At 35.7% G+C, this 18,502-nt stretch overlaps 1 protein-coding gene across 1 annotated transcript in view; it reads right to left on the bottom strand.

Annotated features, from left to right (window-relative positions):
* LOC140245224 (uncharacterized) overlaps window positions 1-18,261 on the bottom strand; it is a 116,455-nt gene extending 98,194 nt beyond the window's left edge. The window contains exon 1 of the mRNA XM_072324811.1: window positions 18,152-18,261. Coding sequence (XP_072180912.1) covers window positions 18,152-18,261 — 110 coding nt within the window. The remainder of the gene's footprint in view (window positions 1-18,151) is intronic.
* Window positions 18,262-18,502: the final 241 nt, after the last annotated feature.

The following is an 18,502-nucleotide window of genomic DNA, read 5'->3' as shown; positions in this document are numbered from 1 at the left end:
GTGTTGTTGCAAAATTAGCCTGTCCTCAACGGGATAATGCAACTGAGCACTTACGATAATAATTACAAAGAAGGAGCTTGGTGAATTTCGAAGCAGAAACAAGGTAGAAACGTAAATACAAAAAGGCACAGGTGACACACACATAAAATGAAATATTGTTTGAAGTTCACTGTATCAACATTAAGTAGTAGAACATATCATGCATGGTACTTGTGTTTGTGCAAAAGGTCACATTCGGCGAGGGAACTTTTGCGCCAATAGTCACACTTGTCAAATAGGCCTACAGCATACAAAAGAACCACAGAACAAGTAGGCTAAGAAAGCAAACTAATAATTTTTTGAACTCATCAACTTTGTTCAAATGGTTAAGCAATAATAGTGGCATGTGGTTAATTCCTCCAGCCCCCCAAAAAGCTTACAGGAATTCATCATATTAGTCAGCTTACTACGGTAATACAATCTGACAGTCCTGCAAAAAGGCCATTGCAAATCAATCGAGATTGCTGGGATTATATAACCCCATTCATTGACAGTTTTAGGACATCTGGGCAAATTTTGAAATTGTCACCACTTCCCTGCTCAAAATGCACATAACTGCTCTTTGTATGATACAAAATTAATGGAAAAGGTAAATCTCCTTTTTCAGCAGCTTGCTTTAATATTATGACCTGGTAGTCAAAGTGACTTGGAAGGAATAGAAAATATTCTCAGATCTGTCATCTTACCTTTCTATTTATTTACTTATCTATTTATTTATTTATCTATCTATCTATCTATCTCTATCTATCTACCTACCTATCTATCTATCTATCTCTATCTTTCTATCTACCTATCTATCTCTCTATCCATCTATCTATCTACCTACCTATATATCTATTTCTCTATCTCTATCTTTCTATCTACCTATCTTTCTCTCCATCTATCTCTCTATCTATCTACCTATCTATCTCTATCTTTCTATTTACCAATCTATCTCTCTCTCTATCTATCTATCTATCTATTTATCTACCTATCTTTATCTTTCTATTTACCAATCTATCTCTCTATCTATCTATCTATCTACCTTTCTATCTCTCCCTATCTACCTATCTCTTTTTCTCTCTCTCTATCTACCTATCTCTTTTTCTCTCTCTCTTTATCCATCTATCTATCTCCTCACACACACATACACACACACACACACACACACTCCAAACTTCCTCTCTCTCTCTCTTTCAGTCATTCCACTTTATCTGTCCCTCCACACAAGATCGTCATAAATATTGATTTCCCGCATGTATTTCATATGCCAGATGAGCCCCGTGAATATTAATGAGGTCTGACGAGAAACAGGGCCCCTCTTGAGGTTTGGCTAGCATGCATCGTTGGGTCCCTGCAGCAGCGTGGCACCCATAGTCTGAATGCATATCATCACGTGGGGGATGCAGTCCAAGCAATGGGGTGGTAATCTCTTGCAGCATTCTACAGGGGCACCAAAAGACCAAACAGGTTTGCCGAAAGAAAATACATTTGTGACCTGCTGCAACAAAAGGATCCAAAAGTCAGGGAGAAACAATTTTCTGAAAATAACATTCATTATTCCCTTTCTCTTCCGCTTTAATTTCATACATAACATGAGTCATAAAAGTACTCGGTTGAGGAGATATCAATGATTTTATTAGCACATATCAAGTGGTTTAGGAAATCAGTGTTTCGAGAAAACTGCCTTCAAAGTTTTCCTTCCAATGCCATAATGTTCAAGGGAAGGCAAGACAGTTTTCACTTCTTGACAATAGACAGTATGCTCCTAACAACATCCCAGATGTTCATTCAAGCTTAGCCCCAGTGGTCTATGCAGGACCAATCAGTAGCCAGGATGCTACGCACTGACCAGTAATATCACTCTCTCCTTGCTAGGGGCAGAGTCTAGCTGCGGCACTAAATCCAAATCTTCGGACACGTTTCTGTTCCGTTGAAAGTTGAAAAATCATGGCCCAGAAAAACACTAATTTCTTGCCTTACCTTTGATCATTTTGCTTCGAAATTTCGGCAGATGATAGACAATACATTAGACTACAAAATTACACCAAGAACAGAAATTTGTTCGTTTTGACCGATTTTAACGATCTGACTTCAAACTTGATTTTCTCGGCTCAGCTGTCAGCAACTTTAGGATCCTTTTGTTGTGACAGGTCACATTTGTAAAACACACTACACTTTCTTCTCTTATGCTCACCTTACTTCATTACAAAGAGGCCATACCTGTTATTTTGGGCAACTGACTTCAAAGTATTTTGAGCAATTAATTTTGTGATATTTCTGGACAATTAACTTTGACAATGTTAAAAATGCTTGGAAATTAAAGTTGTTAAAGAGATAATGTAGTTTTGGTTGAGATGGGAATTCAGGTTTTAACTTTCTGCGAGATAATTAGAAACCACCTAAATGAAATCTGAAAGAGAATACAATTCTACAAAGAATTTAAAGTTTATTTGATGAAAATTGATTCTAAAATGCCTGAGATATCCAAAAACAAAGAGATCCTGATAAAAGGTGGGTCCCACCTTTTATCAAGACCACTTTGTTTAACTTTATTTTGGATATCTTAGCCATTTCAAAACAGAATTTCATAATGTGTAAACATTGAATTCCTTGTAGAATGTTATGCTCTTTCATATCTTACATAAAGTGGTTTCTAATTATCTCGCATAAAGTTAAAACCTGAATCCCCATCTCAACAAAAACTATACTATCCCTTTCATCTGTGTGTATGTGTTGTGTTCCTTCAGTTAAAAATAAGGGAGCACTCTATAGACATATTTGCCATAGTCCATTATCCCTGTCAAGCCAATTGCTTATTAATGGCAGGTCTCCTCCACCTGTTCATCTTAACCCGTTGAGGAAGAGTTGCGAGTATACTCTGGCAAGTGTCTATGGGAAATGTGTGTTGTAGCAAAATCAGCCCGTCCTCAACGGGTCAAGATATGATGAAATATTTGTACGTATACATGTAATTATGTCTATTTTGGGTGGGGGTACTGTCATTTATATTTTGATGTGAAATTGTTGATTTTTGTCATAATGATTTCAGTTGTGCAAGTGGAAAAATTAAATGCAACTGATGTATTTGTGAATCCAAATGTCTTACAAGTTGTACTCTTTTGTTGGAGCTTCAAATACAGCCATCAAGTGCAATGGCCTATCATTAACATCTCACTGAAAACAGCTTGACACAAATCAATCGTAAAATACTACAAAAACTGCATGCACATGTGCTCTTACCATCAAACAGCTCTAGGAACAGGACAGAAGTGGCAATACACTTGTGTTTCATGTCATAAATTCGAGTCATCTATATTCTTTGGCGTCTGACAAATGCTATAAAAAAATCTGATCAGCAATCAAATTTGAGTATTTGCACTGTGAATAAAGTAGCAAATATCAAAGTGAGCTTTAATATCTTTATTTTGGACGAGTCTTTGAAAGTGATGATAAAGCAATTTTTCATAGCATATTAATTACATTATTCATGCATGGAGTTGGTAGATACCACTGAATGCATGATTATCAGAATCATGAGACATCCAATAAATTTTAATGAGGTGTGGAATAATAACCTCATCGGAGAGAGAGTAAAAATAATCTAACATGAATTTTGAAAGGACAGTGTCATGTATCACATGCTAAAAGGTAACACCTCATCGGAAAACATAGTACAGAGGTATATTACCCATAATCGCAATTCCAGGAAAGCATTTATAATATTTTCCGGAATTGCTGATGGCAAAACAATACTGAAAACACACAAAAGAAGGTTTCAAATAAGAATTTTGTTTGTTTGTTTCTTTGTAGAATAGTGACAAATTCTAGCAGAACAGATTCTCAACTTTAGAAGGCACATTATAATTATCAATAACATGTTAAGATATGACAAAACAAAACAAAATACTGTGACTGATCTCTGAAAGCATATTGCTGATACTGGAGGAGGAAAAAAAGAAAGAGAGAAATGCAGTATTAAGTTTTCAAAGCTATCAAAGCTTTTTCATACAATACACAACAAAAAAGAAAGATGGAGCATTGACCTGAAACAGAAAAAAGTGGTTCTGCCAAATGTGCAAAGAGAACACTGCTTGAAAGAGAGAGAGAAAAAAAAGTAGGTAAACATATATCTCCCACAGCTGAACCCAAATGCAATTCCAGGACTTCTGGAAACTCAACCCAAGCATGTTTTTTTTTTTCTTTCTTTCTTTCTTCGTTTTATGTTTTTGCTAGTGTTTTTGTTTTTGCTCTTTCTGGGCTCTTGTGATGAAAGGTCAAAAAACACACACTACATTTTGCCAGTGCACATCTGTACCAACGCTGGCACAAAACCTTCTGGAAGTTGTGCGGAGGCGGCATAAAATGTTACAAAAGGCCAGAAAGAAATCAAAACCAATGACTGTATAAAGGATGCCATCTCCAGATGATGTGGAAGTAGAATAATAAGTCTCCGAGAGTGCCTAATGTGTGCCCCTCTTTCATGTCTGCTTCCTGAAGTCATCCAACTTTGTGCTTAACCCGTTGAGGACAGACTGATTTTGCTGCAACACGTATTACCCATAGATACTTGCCCAAGTATACTCGGGACTTGTCTTCAATGGGTTAACCTGTTCAAGACTACAACTGTAGTCCCCAGTAAACTCATGTACTGTAGGGCAGGTGTCTATGGGAAATGTGTGTTAAATAGCAAAGTCATCTCATCCTAAGACAGGCTAATCGAAGGCTATGTTAGTGCACCATGAATGATAAAGATTATATAAAACAGAATGCCATGAATAATGATGATCTCCAAGAGCAAAATGTTACTACTGGAGTAAAAAAAAAAAATAATAAAAAAAAAAATAAAAATAAAAAATAAAAAAATAAAAGATGCTGCATTCCATGTAGTATAGTAATGTTATAACCAATAAATCAATAAATATTTTGTCATTCTTGTAAACCTTAACCCATTTAGAAAGTTGGCTGTAATGTTAAACCCTATTACCCTGTTGAAGTCGTGTCCTGAGAATACTTGGGCAGGTGTCCATGGGGAATGCGTGTTTATAGCAAAATCAGTCTGTCCTCAATGGGTGAACTATACTGCTTTTAGCAGATCGCGGCAGATGTCTAAAAATTTTGAATGAACAAATGAAGAGTTTGTTCGCAAAAACCGATAAGTCCATATTTGCCAAATGGAGATATTTCTGATTAAAGGTCAAGAAAAATAAAGAGAATAATGAGAAAATTTTTGCTTCTTTTGACCAAAACTTCAAAAATGTACCTTTATAATAGTGACCAATATATCATTTAAAAGGTATTATTTTGTACTTAATGACAGAGACCGTACTTAAAAATCTTCAAAAATGGACTTGTCGTTTTTGAAAATAAACTCTTCAAATATTAGCTAATCTCCATCCCTCCCTATTATGTTACCATGACCTTTTAGTTAGACAGAAGCATTTTATTATGCTTGTATGGGCTTGATCACTTTAATATCATCATATTCCAGGGATAAACTACAGATAAAGCCAAGGAAAATATCAGAGAGTCAAGTTAGTTATATGTACAGAGGTAAAATCAGGCAACAATAGCATGTGAAGGCCACTGCACACGTAATGGGGATCATACAGGATTACATGATCCACGGTCATTGACGGCTTGTTATTGGACATTTGAGCAGTTCTGCAATTGTTAGCAGATTCAGTCAGTTTAACAAAAGTGCAATATGAGCTAGATTACAGAGGTGAATATGAATACCAATTGATAAAAAGTTATCAAATGTAAGATAATCTTGTAAATTAAGAATATATTACAAAGAGCACTTCAGCCTGAATTTTACTCTAGTCTGATATACTTTTGTACACAATCGATCTTGTAGAATACTGTAACAGAATATGGTGTGAAAAGAAAAAAAAATGTGTATAGATTTACTGTACAAAGCCAGACATTTCACGGCATGAAATTTTCATGAATTGTCAATGGCATTCAAAGCATATAAAGAATAGTGTAGAAAAACTTTCACGTGTGTTTTAATTTTGCAAATCTTGGCAAAATTTGCAAAATTAAAATGCATACAAACCTTTCTGGTTCCACAGAAGCAAAATTGTGCATTATCTTCCCTTAACTTCATTCATATCTTGAATAACTTAAATACAGAATTATCAAAGATCTTTGCACAAAGGGTGTTAAGCTTTGAAGGGGAAAAAAATGGGGTCATCCCACAAGACCGACACCCACGAGTCATACAGCCCACGAGTTCGACACTAGACAAATAAAACCCATGAGACCGACACTAGGTAAAAACAGCCCACGAGTTCAACAGATACAACACGGGGTTTAACGTGTCGGTCTCGTGGGCCTTGCTTGCCTATTGTCAAACTCGTGGGCTGTATGACTCGTAGGCTGTAGGACTCGTGGGTGTTGGTCTCGTGACATGCACACACAAAAAAATATCACACACATCATAAAATGCATCAACTTCATTTGACAGGAGTTGGAAATAAATGGTGGTGAAGCCAGAAGAACGCAATGCCCTCTGTCTAGCTGTAACAGGACAATTCAAAATGTCATAAAGCTGCACACAGCCCATCAGTCGTTTCCATTCTAAAGGGGATTGACGAATCGAGCATCACCCTCGATCCCAATTTCATCCTTAGCTCCTAACACCTCTCCGAATCATTTCACAGCAAATGGAAAGTTTGTGACTGCAAAAGGCATTATCAGGAAGTATTCAAGGTGTTCTAGGAAACCATGGCCCACTTCTCATGATGAATTGTTATTTGGGGAAAGCAGATGGAATTTTTCTGAGTAATAGGTATCCAATGATGCGATACAAATCACACATACTGGGAAAGATGACAGACTTTCCTTTAAGTACGTATGATAAATGAGGAGTGTATCACATTGAAGTAAACTTGAATATTCTTCATGCATGCTAACAAAAAAAAAAAGAAGTTTTCCATCACCACTCTAAATACAAACAATTCCTTTGCATTGCTATATGTTTGTTCATTTTTCAGGGTTCCTGCCCCTTTTACATTAAAAAAAAAATCCATGACTTTTCCATGACTTTTCTATGCAGAATTTAAGAAATCCAGGACTTTCTCCAGATAGTAACTTAAAGAAAACCTAAGAGGTTAGTGGTAGATAAATGAAAATCTATTATTAGATAGTAGTGTCCATGTAAAGTGACAGTGTATACAATCATATCACCCTAATGCTGTCTGTAGCAAACGAGTTAGTCCAATTTTATTAGATGAAATTTTTCCAAAAATAAAAAATGGCAAAAAAAAAAAAAAGAATATCACTAAATTGCAAAAAAAAACATACACATTTCTAGATTTCCATGACTTTTCCATGATATATCTATAATTTTGCATTTTCAATGACTTTTCCAGGCCTGGAAAAAAATTTTCAAAATTACTTGACTTTTCCAGGTTAACCATGACCACAGGAACCTTTATTTTGGCTTTGTTGTTGTTGCTGTTGTTGCTGTTGTTTTCTTTTTCTTTTTCTTTTTTCTTTTTTTTTTTTGGGGGGGGGGAGGATTGAATAATTAAACATCTGCAATAAATCTTTGCATAACCAAGTTTTCAGAAATGCAGTATTCCCAAAGCTGTCGTACTGATATTACATTGTACATTACCAGAGCTGAAATGCGATTGCTTTTCCACAAAATGCGATCAGTCTGGTAGAGCCTAAGGGAGTTTCTGGGAACACTGGTTTTGGCATCGTTTGATCCTAACATTTTCCAAAGGTATAGAATTTGTCCCTATTTATGTCAACAACAAAAAACATCATAAAACAGAAAATACTGCGGGAACAGAAAGAAACAAAAGCGGGTTATAACATGACTGGTTCTTGACACAATGAGCTTCAGTGTTTACATGCAGTTGAATGAGAAGCAGGTACATATAAATTTAGTTTGGAATTCACACATAATAGGACAATTTAAGAAGAACCTATCTTGTGTAACTTACTACAGACATTACAATTCACAGGTGGCCACTGAGGTATCAAACTTATTTGCATCTATGTATATTTTCAACTACAGATAAGACCACATTTTACAATGCTTTGGATTTAATGTTCATCAGATAATGCAGCGACAGGCTACAAATTACAGCTACAATATTTGCAACTCGTCGGTTGAGAATGATAAAGGCGTTAAGTTGCAACTAAACCCATAGGCCCGAATTCACGAAGGTGGTACAAATGAAACTATGGTTTAAACCATGGACAAAAACCATGGAGCGCCAAGTGTCGCATGAAATATTTCGTTACGAAATCAGTCATTTCGTCGATGAAATGATTATTTTGTAACGAAATGACAACATTTTGTAACTAAATGAACATTTCGTCCACGAAATGATAATTTCGTTAACGAAACGGTCATTTTGTCGACGAAATGACCAATTTCGTAACGAAATATTCCGTGCGACACTCGGCGCTCCATGGTTTTTGTCCATGGTTTAAACCATGGTTTCATTTGTACCACCTTCGTGAATTCGGGCCATAGTGTTCACGACCACTTAATGCCCTTCTCATTCTCAACAGACGAACTGTTGGTAATGGAACTGTTTCATTAGTGCGTTCACCTACGCTTGCATTCAATATTCATTCATCAATTATTTTAGAATTTGCGTGACCATGCAGAGATAAATTACAATTTCACTGATTATGAACGAGAAAAAAAATCTGGTTAGGAAAAGATATATATTTTTTTAAACCCTTTGTTCATGGAGTTGGGGATTTTGGAATAACAAGGTACAATGGACCGAGCAAGGCCTAAACTACATGTAGCCACCAAATAGAAACTGCTGTGTACAGTGTCATAGAAACAACCTTCAGGTTACCTTGTTGATAAAATCATACAAGCAATTGCTTTAGAAAGATCTAATCTTATTTATTTTTAATTCAGTCACGTACTGATGATATAGAATTACCCCCCAGTTTGAAAAAAAAAACAACAACAACAAATCTTTACAGAGGAACCAAGTTGAATTTGCAAGCACCACTTTCAGTTGGTTCAATCATATTTCATAGTTCTCTCATTACAAACCTAAATCTTTGGTTTTGTTATTCTTTTTAAGAAAATAAGCCTTGCTTTATTTATCCATTCATTGTTCATTTAAATACTATTGTAAATAATTCTATGCCTTGCATTGTATTTTGATGATTTGAATATTCTTTTGACCAGTATGTAGCATATTTTGTTGTAAAGTAAGAAACCTACTCTACTTTCATTCATATTCAACTCAAATATAAAGCTATGATATATATCACAAAGTATTTTAACATTAACCTCGGTCTGTTGCATGAATAATAAAGGGGTATTTACATATTTCCTTTTTTTTTTTCTCTCTTTTCTTTCGATTATAGCGTCACTAGAGAATGCATTGTTTATTCACCATGTTGACAAATTGTAGACATAATGAATCAAAAACACTGATCCTATCATTCAGAACCACATCTCATAAATGCTGTTAAGTGCACTTTACCATTTTTTTATTTATTTTGTATTCTTGCTGCAGCAAATTGTTCTTATATTGATGTGGGGAAAAAATGATCAGCTAGACGGGAAAAATGAAAGGAAATACAGTATCTGATATAGTGCATTTACACATTTGCATCACACAATATTTTTCTGCCTTTGATATTCCACTGTGACAAAGCAATGCAGAAGGAAGTAAAGACCACTGTGAAACCAGCAGAGTGAGATCCATGTAGTTCCATGCTATGATGCAATATTGAAGCACATTGCCATATCAAATCAGTGAAACTTGGCCTAGTAACAGGAAAGGTATTGTTTACCTTTGAAAGCAATTATTTAAAAGAAAATGTTTGATTTATCACATTTGATGCATATTTGTAGGTCAATTGTATTATAAAACATCCTACCATATAAAAATTTTGCAATGAAGCCTGAAATATAAGGAGATATCACTATTTTTTTGGAATAAACCATAACTGTAGGCAGTTTAGTCTAGAAACAATGTATAGCTTTTGTTCACATTTTGTAAACAACACATAATGTTTATTATACTGATTAACATAATTTTTTTTACATTGGTTGTGTCTATCCCTAACTCACATTCTAGAACTATTTTGAAGCAATAATCTAAAGCTGGGCTTTTTGTTTCATCTGCAAATGGTAAATAATGTCTTTTATAAGGTTATGAACTGCCCATGGTGGCCTCCCTCAGATATCACTACGTAAACTGCCCTATCTGTGGCCCCCTTCATGTGTATGTCTGTGTGTGTGAGTAGGTTTGTGAAGGTTTGCTATTGTATGAGAGTGGGATTTCTATCAGGTTCACATCATCTGTAGATGTAATAACCATACACGTGTACTTGGAAATTTCAGCTATGAAAGTAGACACTAAATCAGTTTGTCCTAAATCATGATTCAAAAGTAATTCAAAATATCTTGCAGTAGGAAAAGATACAGTGTAGAAATGGCATAAAGCATCCAGTTGGGCAAAACAAAGGTCTTAACCAATTGACTACTAGATTATTTTCCTACAACACACATATCCCAAAGTGGAACATGTCTAATAGCCAGCTGGATGGGCTGATTTTGCTACAACATGCATTTCCCACAAACACCTGCCCAAGTAAACTTGGAATTAGTCTGCAACAGGTTAAACAGGTTTAAGTCAGTATTTACCACCACCTTCCACCTGTTGCTGAAATTAAATTTCTCTTCTTAAAAAAAAGGAACTAAAACAACCAAAGTTGCAATGCTTCGATGTGAGAATTGACACATGGCTTCCATCAATGGCAAACAGAATATAATGCAAAGTAAACTGACATTGCCCTACCCATGGCTTGTTGTACTGAATGTAACCTGGACCAATTACTTTCAATGAAATACTGGCCACTGATTATTTTACTGCATTCTACTATGTTGTGTTCTACCATCTTGTCTTCTTAATGCCAAATTCAGCTTTTGAAGAGGTGACGTAATGGTGACATGCCTTGTCTCTGATAATAATGGGATTAATATGTATCTGTTTAAAATCCTATCCAATGTACAATGTAGTGTATGATGCAATATTTGGTCCTCTGGGATAGGCCTACTGAATGAAAATTCACCATTTTGTTGGATTATTTATTTCTTTGTCAGCGTTGTACCCTGGGTTATCTAAAATGCATAGAAAAAAAAAATTGCACTATTTTGTACAAAAATGTTTTCTTGTTCGTGATTATGCAACAATACATGTGTATGCATGCTATATGTAATAATAACTTTTTTCCCTCATTTACAAGCTCTGATGTAATCTTCACTGTTTAAAAGTTGACATGGAAGGATTATCGGCATTTGGATCCATTTATATCGGTGCTGATGATGAGAAAAGAGTCGCCATGACAACATTGTACAACTGTATGATAATGGACACGAGACGGTGCTACACAATGCCGAACCCCAGGTTACAACGGTACCCCGGTGTACGGCGTGCCGAATCATGTGCAAATTCGTGAAGAACAAAAAAGCAACAAAAAATAAGCTTACCTAGAGCTTAAATGTAAGCACTGTTCAAGACTTGAAAGTGTTTAAAGTCTATGTATGTGCTTGCTTGTTTCTAATTATCCTAACAATTCTTTTTTGTTTTGTTTTGTTTTGTTTTGTTTTGTTTCAGGCTTCTTTGGGGGATTTGTTTCATTTTTGATTTTGTCTTTGTTTTTGCTAAAACCATGCTACAATGTATGGCATTTAAATCAGTTTGTTTAGAAAGTATTATCCAATACTACTTTTCAAGAATTCAAGACTGTTTTACTGCAATATATATTAATATTCATGAGATTTACACCATTCTTTTTACTATCTGTTTATGTATAAATGGATGGCAGTAGGAGGCAATGCATAATAGGGATTGTGCGGGGGAGGGTATGTTGCCGAATTCACAAACAGTGGGAGCAAGACGACATTAGGAGGACCCAGGTCTGTCGTCACCTGATTTGGAATATAGCGAGGGGGAGCAGCAAACAAGAGGCGTGAAGAGTGGGCCGACAGAGACACAGATAAGCTGCGCGGTTAACAAAAATACCCAATTTCTCCTCCCTGCACCGCCCACATCCTAACCAGTTACCCAATCCTAGACTAATAAAATTCCCACTTTGGTTTCGTTTTTCTCTTGCACTCAAAATCAAAATATTTCAAAACATTTCCAAAAAAAATCATCCCTTTACTTCTGACTTTTGACGATTAAATGATTCACACCTGCTCATATTTGTTACCAAACAATACACCAATATGATTTTGATTCCTGCAGTACCTGCAATTAACCCGTTGAGGACAGGCTGATTTTGCCACAACTTCCATTTTCCATAGACACCTGCCAGAGTATACTTAGGACTCGTCTTCAACAGGTTAAGCGTACATAATTTTTATCCTTTTCCATGTTTTATCCATTGTATTTACTATTACAAATCATAATATTATGAAGCATATGACTAGGGAAATTTTATTCTCACCCATTTTTTCAAGGCTGAAAAAGTAGATTTCTCTCCATGATATTAACATTTCTACTAGAAATCAATTTTTACTATAAAACAGAATCTTGACTGGGTGATATGAATGATAATGTAATCTTCCGAAGGAAATTTGAGTGTTTATTTTTGTTGGTTTTTTTTTCTTTGTTCTTAATCTCTGTCAGTCACAAACAAAGAAGAAAGCAATACAATGTAATACCTCATTGAGGAAGACAAAGAAAAACAGTCTGGATCAAGACTACAAGCTCTCCGTAAAGCTGTGTTTGAGATGGGGTTCAATATTGGGGTTCACTTTGTCAACACTATCTCATGAATTGATCAAATGCAAATCCTGCTGGTCGTGGCATCCACTACAAGGGACCTAAAATAAATGGTGAAGAAAGAGTGGAATTGTGGGCACACTGACGTGGGCTTTCAAAACCCTGTTCATTCTACAGTCATGTTACAAACAAGGTAAGGAAATATATATATATATATATATATATATATATATATATATATATATATATATATATATACATATATGTGTATATATATATATATATATATATATATATATATATACATATATATATATATATATATATATATATATATATATAGATATAGATAGATATTAGATATAGATGTAGATATATAGGCAGATAGATATAGATAGACAGACAGATAGATATGCATTACACATGGGAACAGTTTTGTTTTGCTTTTAATTCACAATCAAATGAGATGAAACATCACGCACGTGTGCATGTTGTGACCGGTGTCGTTATGTCTGGCAGCATAGTATTACATCTACTACGCTTTGAAACTCTGCTTTGATTTGAGAGCAGTGTCCCCTGCTAAGTGAATAATTGCCCTAATTTCTACCATGCGTTATACCTTAAAGGGATAGTATAGTTTTGGTTGAGACCTAATTTCAGGTTTCTAACATTTTTTAGTGAGATAATGAGAAACCTCTTATCAAACATGAAAGAGCATGTAATTCTATGAGGAATTCAACATTTATTTGATGAAAATTGGTTTTGAAATGGCTGAGATATCCAAAACAGAGCGATTCTAATAAAGTGTGGGACCCACACTTTTTACGATCACTTTGTTTTACTTTGTTTTTTTGATGTTTCGGTCATTCCAAACCCGATTTTCATCAAATAAACTTTGAATTCCTCTTAGAATGGTATACTCTGTACTACTTCATAAGTGTTTTCTTGGTATCTCGAAAAAAGTTAAAAGTCCAATTCTCATTTCCACCAATACTGTACCATCCCTTTTTAAATATCTAATACTTCTTCTTCATCAATATCTTGTCATGCGTTGCACATTAATACAGCTGATGTTGAGATATACATGCTAGCAGACACACATTATGTATCGAGCTTTAGGCGTTTTCACATCAGCCCGATAAAAATCCAAGCTCGAAATATTTTCCGCCATTGCGAATTAGAGCGCTATTTCATTTCTTATTCACATCAGCCCGAAGAGCGAGTAGCCCGAATAGTTAGAAATTTTAAAATAGCTAATTCGACAGCTGAGTATGTGCAAACAGCATCAGTAATGTGTGTGCCCTCTCAAAAATTCCTCATGATTTGTGTGCAGTGTGTCTCGATCGATCGGGTCACACACGCTAGGCATGATGGGATTCATCACGCTAATTTCTCGAGTCGTTTTCACATTATCAAATAGCGTGCTACTATCCCGCTATTTCAGAAATTTTTCGAGTTGGAGACGAGAAATTTTCTCGGTCAGAGTGATACAATTAGCGCGCTAATTTGTGTTCACATTATCAAATAGCGCGCTATTTCGCTGTCGGGAAAATTTCCCAAGTCAGAAAACAGCGCTCTATTTCGAAACATTGGGCTGATGTGAAAACGCCTAATGTCAAAATCTCCCCTGGAGAGTTCTCACTGAATTTCCTGGTCTTTCTTCTACACTAAGAATGTGATTTTCAATCAGTGAAGGCATCAAACACTCAACAAAATACACTGTAGATCTGCAAACATTATCAGGAATGCGTGGCAGAAAAGAATATGATCTAGCTAGAACAAAATGTGCCTAAAGGGCACCATAATATACTCCATGAAGATTTGTCATTGCAGACACTCCTTTCTAGTGGATATGGGGTATGCCAGGGCTCCATTTCACAGAAAAAAAAAATAGTTGCTATGGAAGAAACTCTTGCTGGAATGGCAAGTGTCATGGTAACAGCACAAATCCAGCTTCCTGATTGGCTGTTGCTACCAGAAATTGCTATTCTAGCAACAGCTGCTACCCTAACATCTTTTATGAAATGTTACCCAGGTCTTGAAACAGCTCTTTCGATTAATACATACCAGTAGTATGGAAAATAACTGGATCAATGAGACATTTCTAGCTCAGCTTTATATTTGTCTGTGAATCTGCAGCAAGTGGACACATAAGAGGAAAACATCTGCTGTGAAACAGGTACCCCGGCTTCTTTGGCTTCCCAAACAAAATAGCGGCAAGCACGTATCAGAAACTGGGTGTGAAGTGAAGCAACACCTCATCTGCTAAATGATCCAACAACCTGGTAAGGTAGCCTAAATGTCTTCCGGCCCTGATATGCTGACAAGATCGGCTGGCGTGGACATGCTCCTGAGTTTTCTGCCATTGATCGTCAGCGGGACTATCTTTCAGCTGATATGAAATCTGGTGATGCAAGCACTGCTAATGTAGCGTTCACTTGACGTGACCATGACAACTTTAAAGGTTCTGTTTACCTTTGGGAACAGTGATTTAAAAAATTTTTCAAGATATGATATCTAATGCATATATATGTGTAGGTCTGTTGTACCATAAAACATCCTATCATATAAGATTTTTGCAATAAAGCCTGAAATATGAGGAGATATCTGTATTTTTCTCAATAAACCATAACTGTAGATGGTTTAGTCTGGAAACATTTTATTATAACTACTGTTCACATTTTGTATCAATTTAACAATTCTTAACATCGATTTTACTGATTGCAATTTTTAGGGTGGTTGTTTCTATCCCTATCTCACATTTTATAACTATTATAAAACACTAATCTTGGGTTTTTGTTTCATCTGCAAATGGTAAATTATTTCTTCAAAGAGTACGGCTCTCTACACTGCATACTAAATACTTGTAACATACTTGTAAACAACCATGACTTTACTTTGCTGAATCAGAATGAGAGGTATGGAAAATGATTAAAACTTTAACATCATAGCATGTTTTATACTAAAATCACAGTAATGTCAAACACACACCCAAATACACCCCACCCCCACATACACATACAGATATTATACAACCCACACATGTGCATACATACATAAAGTAAACCTATTACACAAATTTCTGCCCACTCACTGGTAATGCATAATTTACCCAGCGCTTCTTATCTATTCTCTCTCTCTCTCTCGCTCTCTCTCTCTCTCTCGCTCTCTCTCCCTCTCATTTGTTGGCTGCTAGAAAACAAAACAAAACAGGAAAAAAAATTTCCAAACTGCTCGGAGAGTTCAGACTTTTCTCTTAGTTCAATGGAAACACTGCCATTGCCACAAGCCTTTTCAACTATGCAGGCACATGTTATATGGATTTGAGATTTTACATTAAACAATTATGTGGGTGAGAAAAATCACTTATTTATACAGAGCCTATTAAAAAATCAATTCATTCCATAAAAAAAAAAAAACAATCTCATCAAATTAGCACTAAATAGATAAAACTCATATCAGCATTGAGCCAGAAGTCAATGTACCTAATGAAGAGTAATGGCAGATAATTAGAGAATTATAATCATCCTGTATAGAAAATCATTACTATCTAGAGTGAAGTTGATTTTGTTCAGAAAAGAAAAAAAAAAAATTGTTTTGTTTTCTAATTTCCATAATGTAGGGAAAATTACTATTGCAGTGAAATTTTATTTTATTCTGAAAGTGAAAATGGATTTTTGTTTTGTTTTCTAATTTGCACAAAACACTTTATCCTCCATTGCTAAGGTAGTTTAAATGTCTTTTGGCCCTGATATGCCGACAAGATTGGCTGGCATGGACATGCTCCTTAGTTTTCTGCCATTTATCGTCATCGCAACTATCTTTCATCTGATATGAAATCTGGTGATGCAAGCACTGCTAATGCAGCGTTCACTTGACAAGACTTAAGACAAATTTAAAGAGTACGGCTCTCTAAAGTAAACACTAGTAAATTCTCTCCTTCTCTCTGGCTTATACATGATATCATAATTACTCCCAAAGAAAAATTTTATCCTCTGCAAGATGTCTGCATTTTAACATGATTAATAAGATTGTGTCTTTCTTTTGCCAATATATAAAATTCATCTTATTCCTTTCAAGGAATATAGGCATGCAAGCACAGTGACTCAATATACTACAGTTGTATAATTAGGATACATTTTTTGTGTGTGCGTTCCCTAATGTGATGATGATATGGTGATCCACAGCATTTGTATAACACCATATATTTGTTACAGAAACATTCAAAGGCACAGACTCCTCTAAAGTGAGTTATCAATAGAATGCCTTTACATTTGAAGACTGCCTTGTTCCGTTGTCCTCTGGCAACTGAACCACATCCATGTGAATCAAGGTAAATGTCATAGCTTTACATGAATATGCTAAACATTCCTCTCTGGATAAGCACTCATGTGTGTGCATGTACGGTTGTACTTAAAATGTACATGTTCATGTATTCATCTATAATTTTTCACTTTGAACCCAGACCAGGGAAATAAAGCTGTCACATTTTCTCTGTGATAAGCTGTACATTCTTACATTCTTACATTCAGATGATTATTCAATAAAAAACAGAGTTATGATGCCAGAGAATCTACTGTATGTGTGTCTGTGTGTGTGTGTGTATGTGCATCTGTGTTTGTGTCTGTTCACTTCTATGATTTATTTGTCTTTATATCGCATGTCATATCTCATACAATTGCAGGTTTCTTCCTCTCAATCTTTCATATGAGTTGTATCTTATATGTCATCATGACAAACTTCATCAGAAGTTACTTCCTCTGACACCATAAACTGATAATATTAATTATTAATACATATATGTAATATATCTTGATAATAATACATATACATACATACTATTTCTATGCAACCATTTTTCATTCTGATTAAATGCTCAAGGCACTTTACTCTAAAGCAAAAAGACTGAAAAAAAAATGCATATACCATAAAAGAAGTAAATATCAGTTGTTAAGATAAAATGTTAACAACTGACATCACTGCAACATAATACTATGTATTTTACAGTAATGTCAATTGCTTGACTATCTTGGCATGTTCCGAAAATATTACAGGAGGTAATTCCTTTTCTTTTCCAATATCAGCTGCATACTGCACCAGTAAGCACTAAAACTCATCACCAAAGGCTGGTAAGTGCACTTTCTCTTCTCGTAGTCCCACAATCTGGAACAAACTGCCAAAGGAGGTTCATACCTCTCAGTGTTTCAGAGGTGAACTACATATGTAAGTCCCTTCAGATTGTGTTTGTAATTCTTGTGGGTGCATCTTCCAGTTTATGTGTGATGGAATGAGTAGTTCTGCATTAAAATTAACCGTGTTGTGAGATGTGTCGCTACACGTTCACAGACACGTTACCTTATTCATCATAATGCGGACGGGATTCAGACAGTACTCACGTTATACGCTCCTTCTCGTTGTGTCGCACCCTGAAGTCTCGCTGGATGACGTCCAGAATTTGCCGGCACTCGTTGTCCGACAGGTGCGACAGGTTGAGCTTTCGTCCCATGATGCTTCAGTCTGCAGCGTCTGCGGGAGAAGGGGAAGAGAGGGTCAGACGTGAAACTTACACCTCCCGGGCACGTTGCACAGTTTTCCTTTCCGTGCACCACAAATAACATGGCCATCGAGAAACACACACACACACACACACACACACACACAAATGCATGGCATGAGGCCAGCACTGTCGAAAAAGAAATAAGGTCCCGTGCAAAGTCAGTGGAAATTCCACGATCAAGTAGGATTAA

This window comes from Diadema setosum, chromosome 22 (genome assembly GCF_964275005.1).
Source record: "Diadema setosum chromosome 22, eeDiaSeto1, whole genome shotgun sequence".
Taxonomy (NCBI): domain Eukaryota; kingdom Metazoa; phylum Echinodermata; class Echinoidea; order Diadematoida; family Diadematidae; genus Diadema; species Diadema setosum.
Note: the sequence above shows the minus strand (reverse complement) of the source record. Positions and strands in the feature narration are given on the sequence as shown.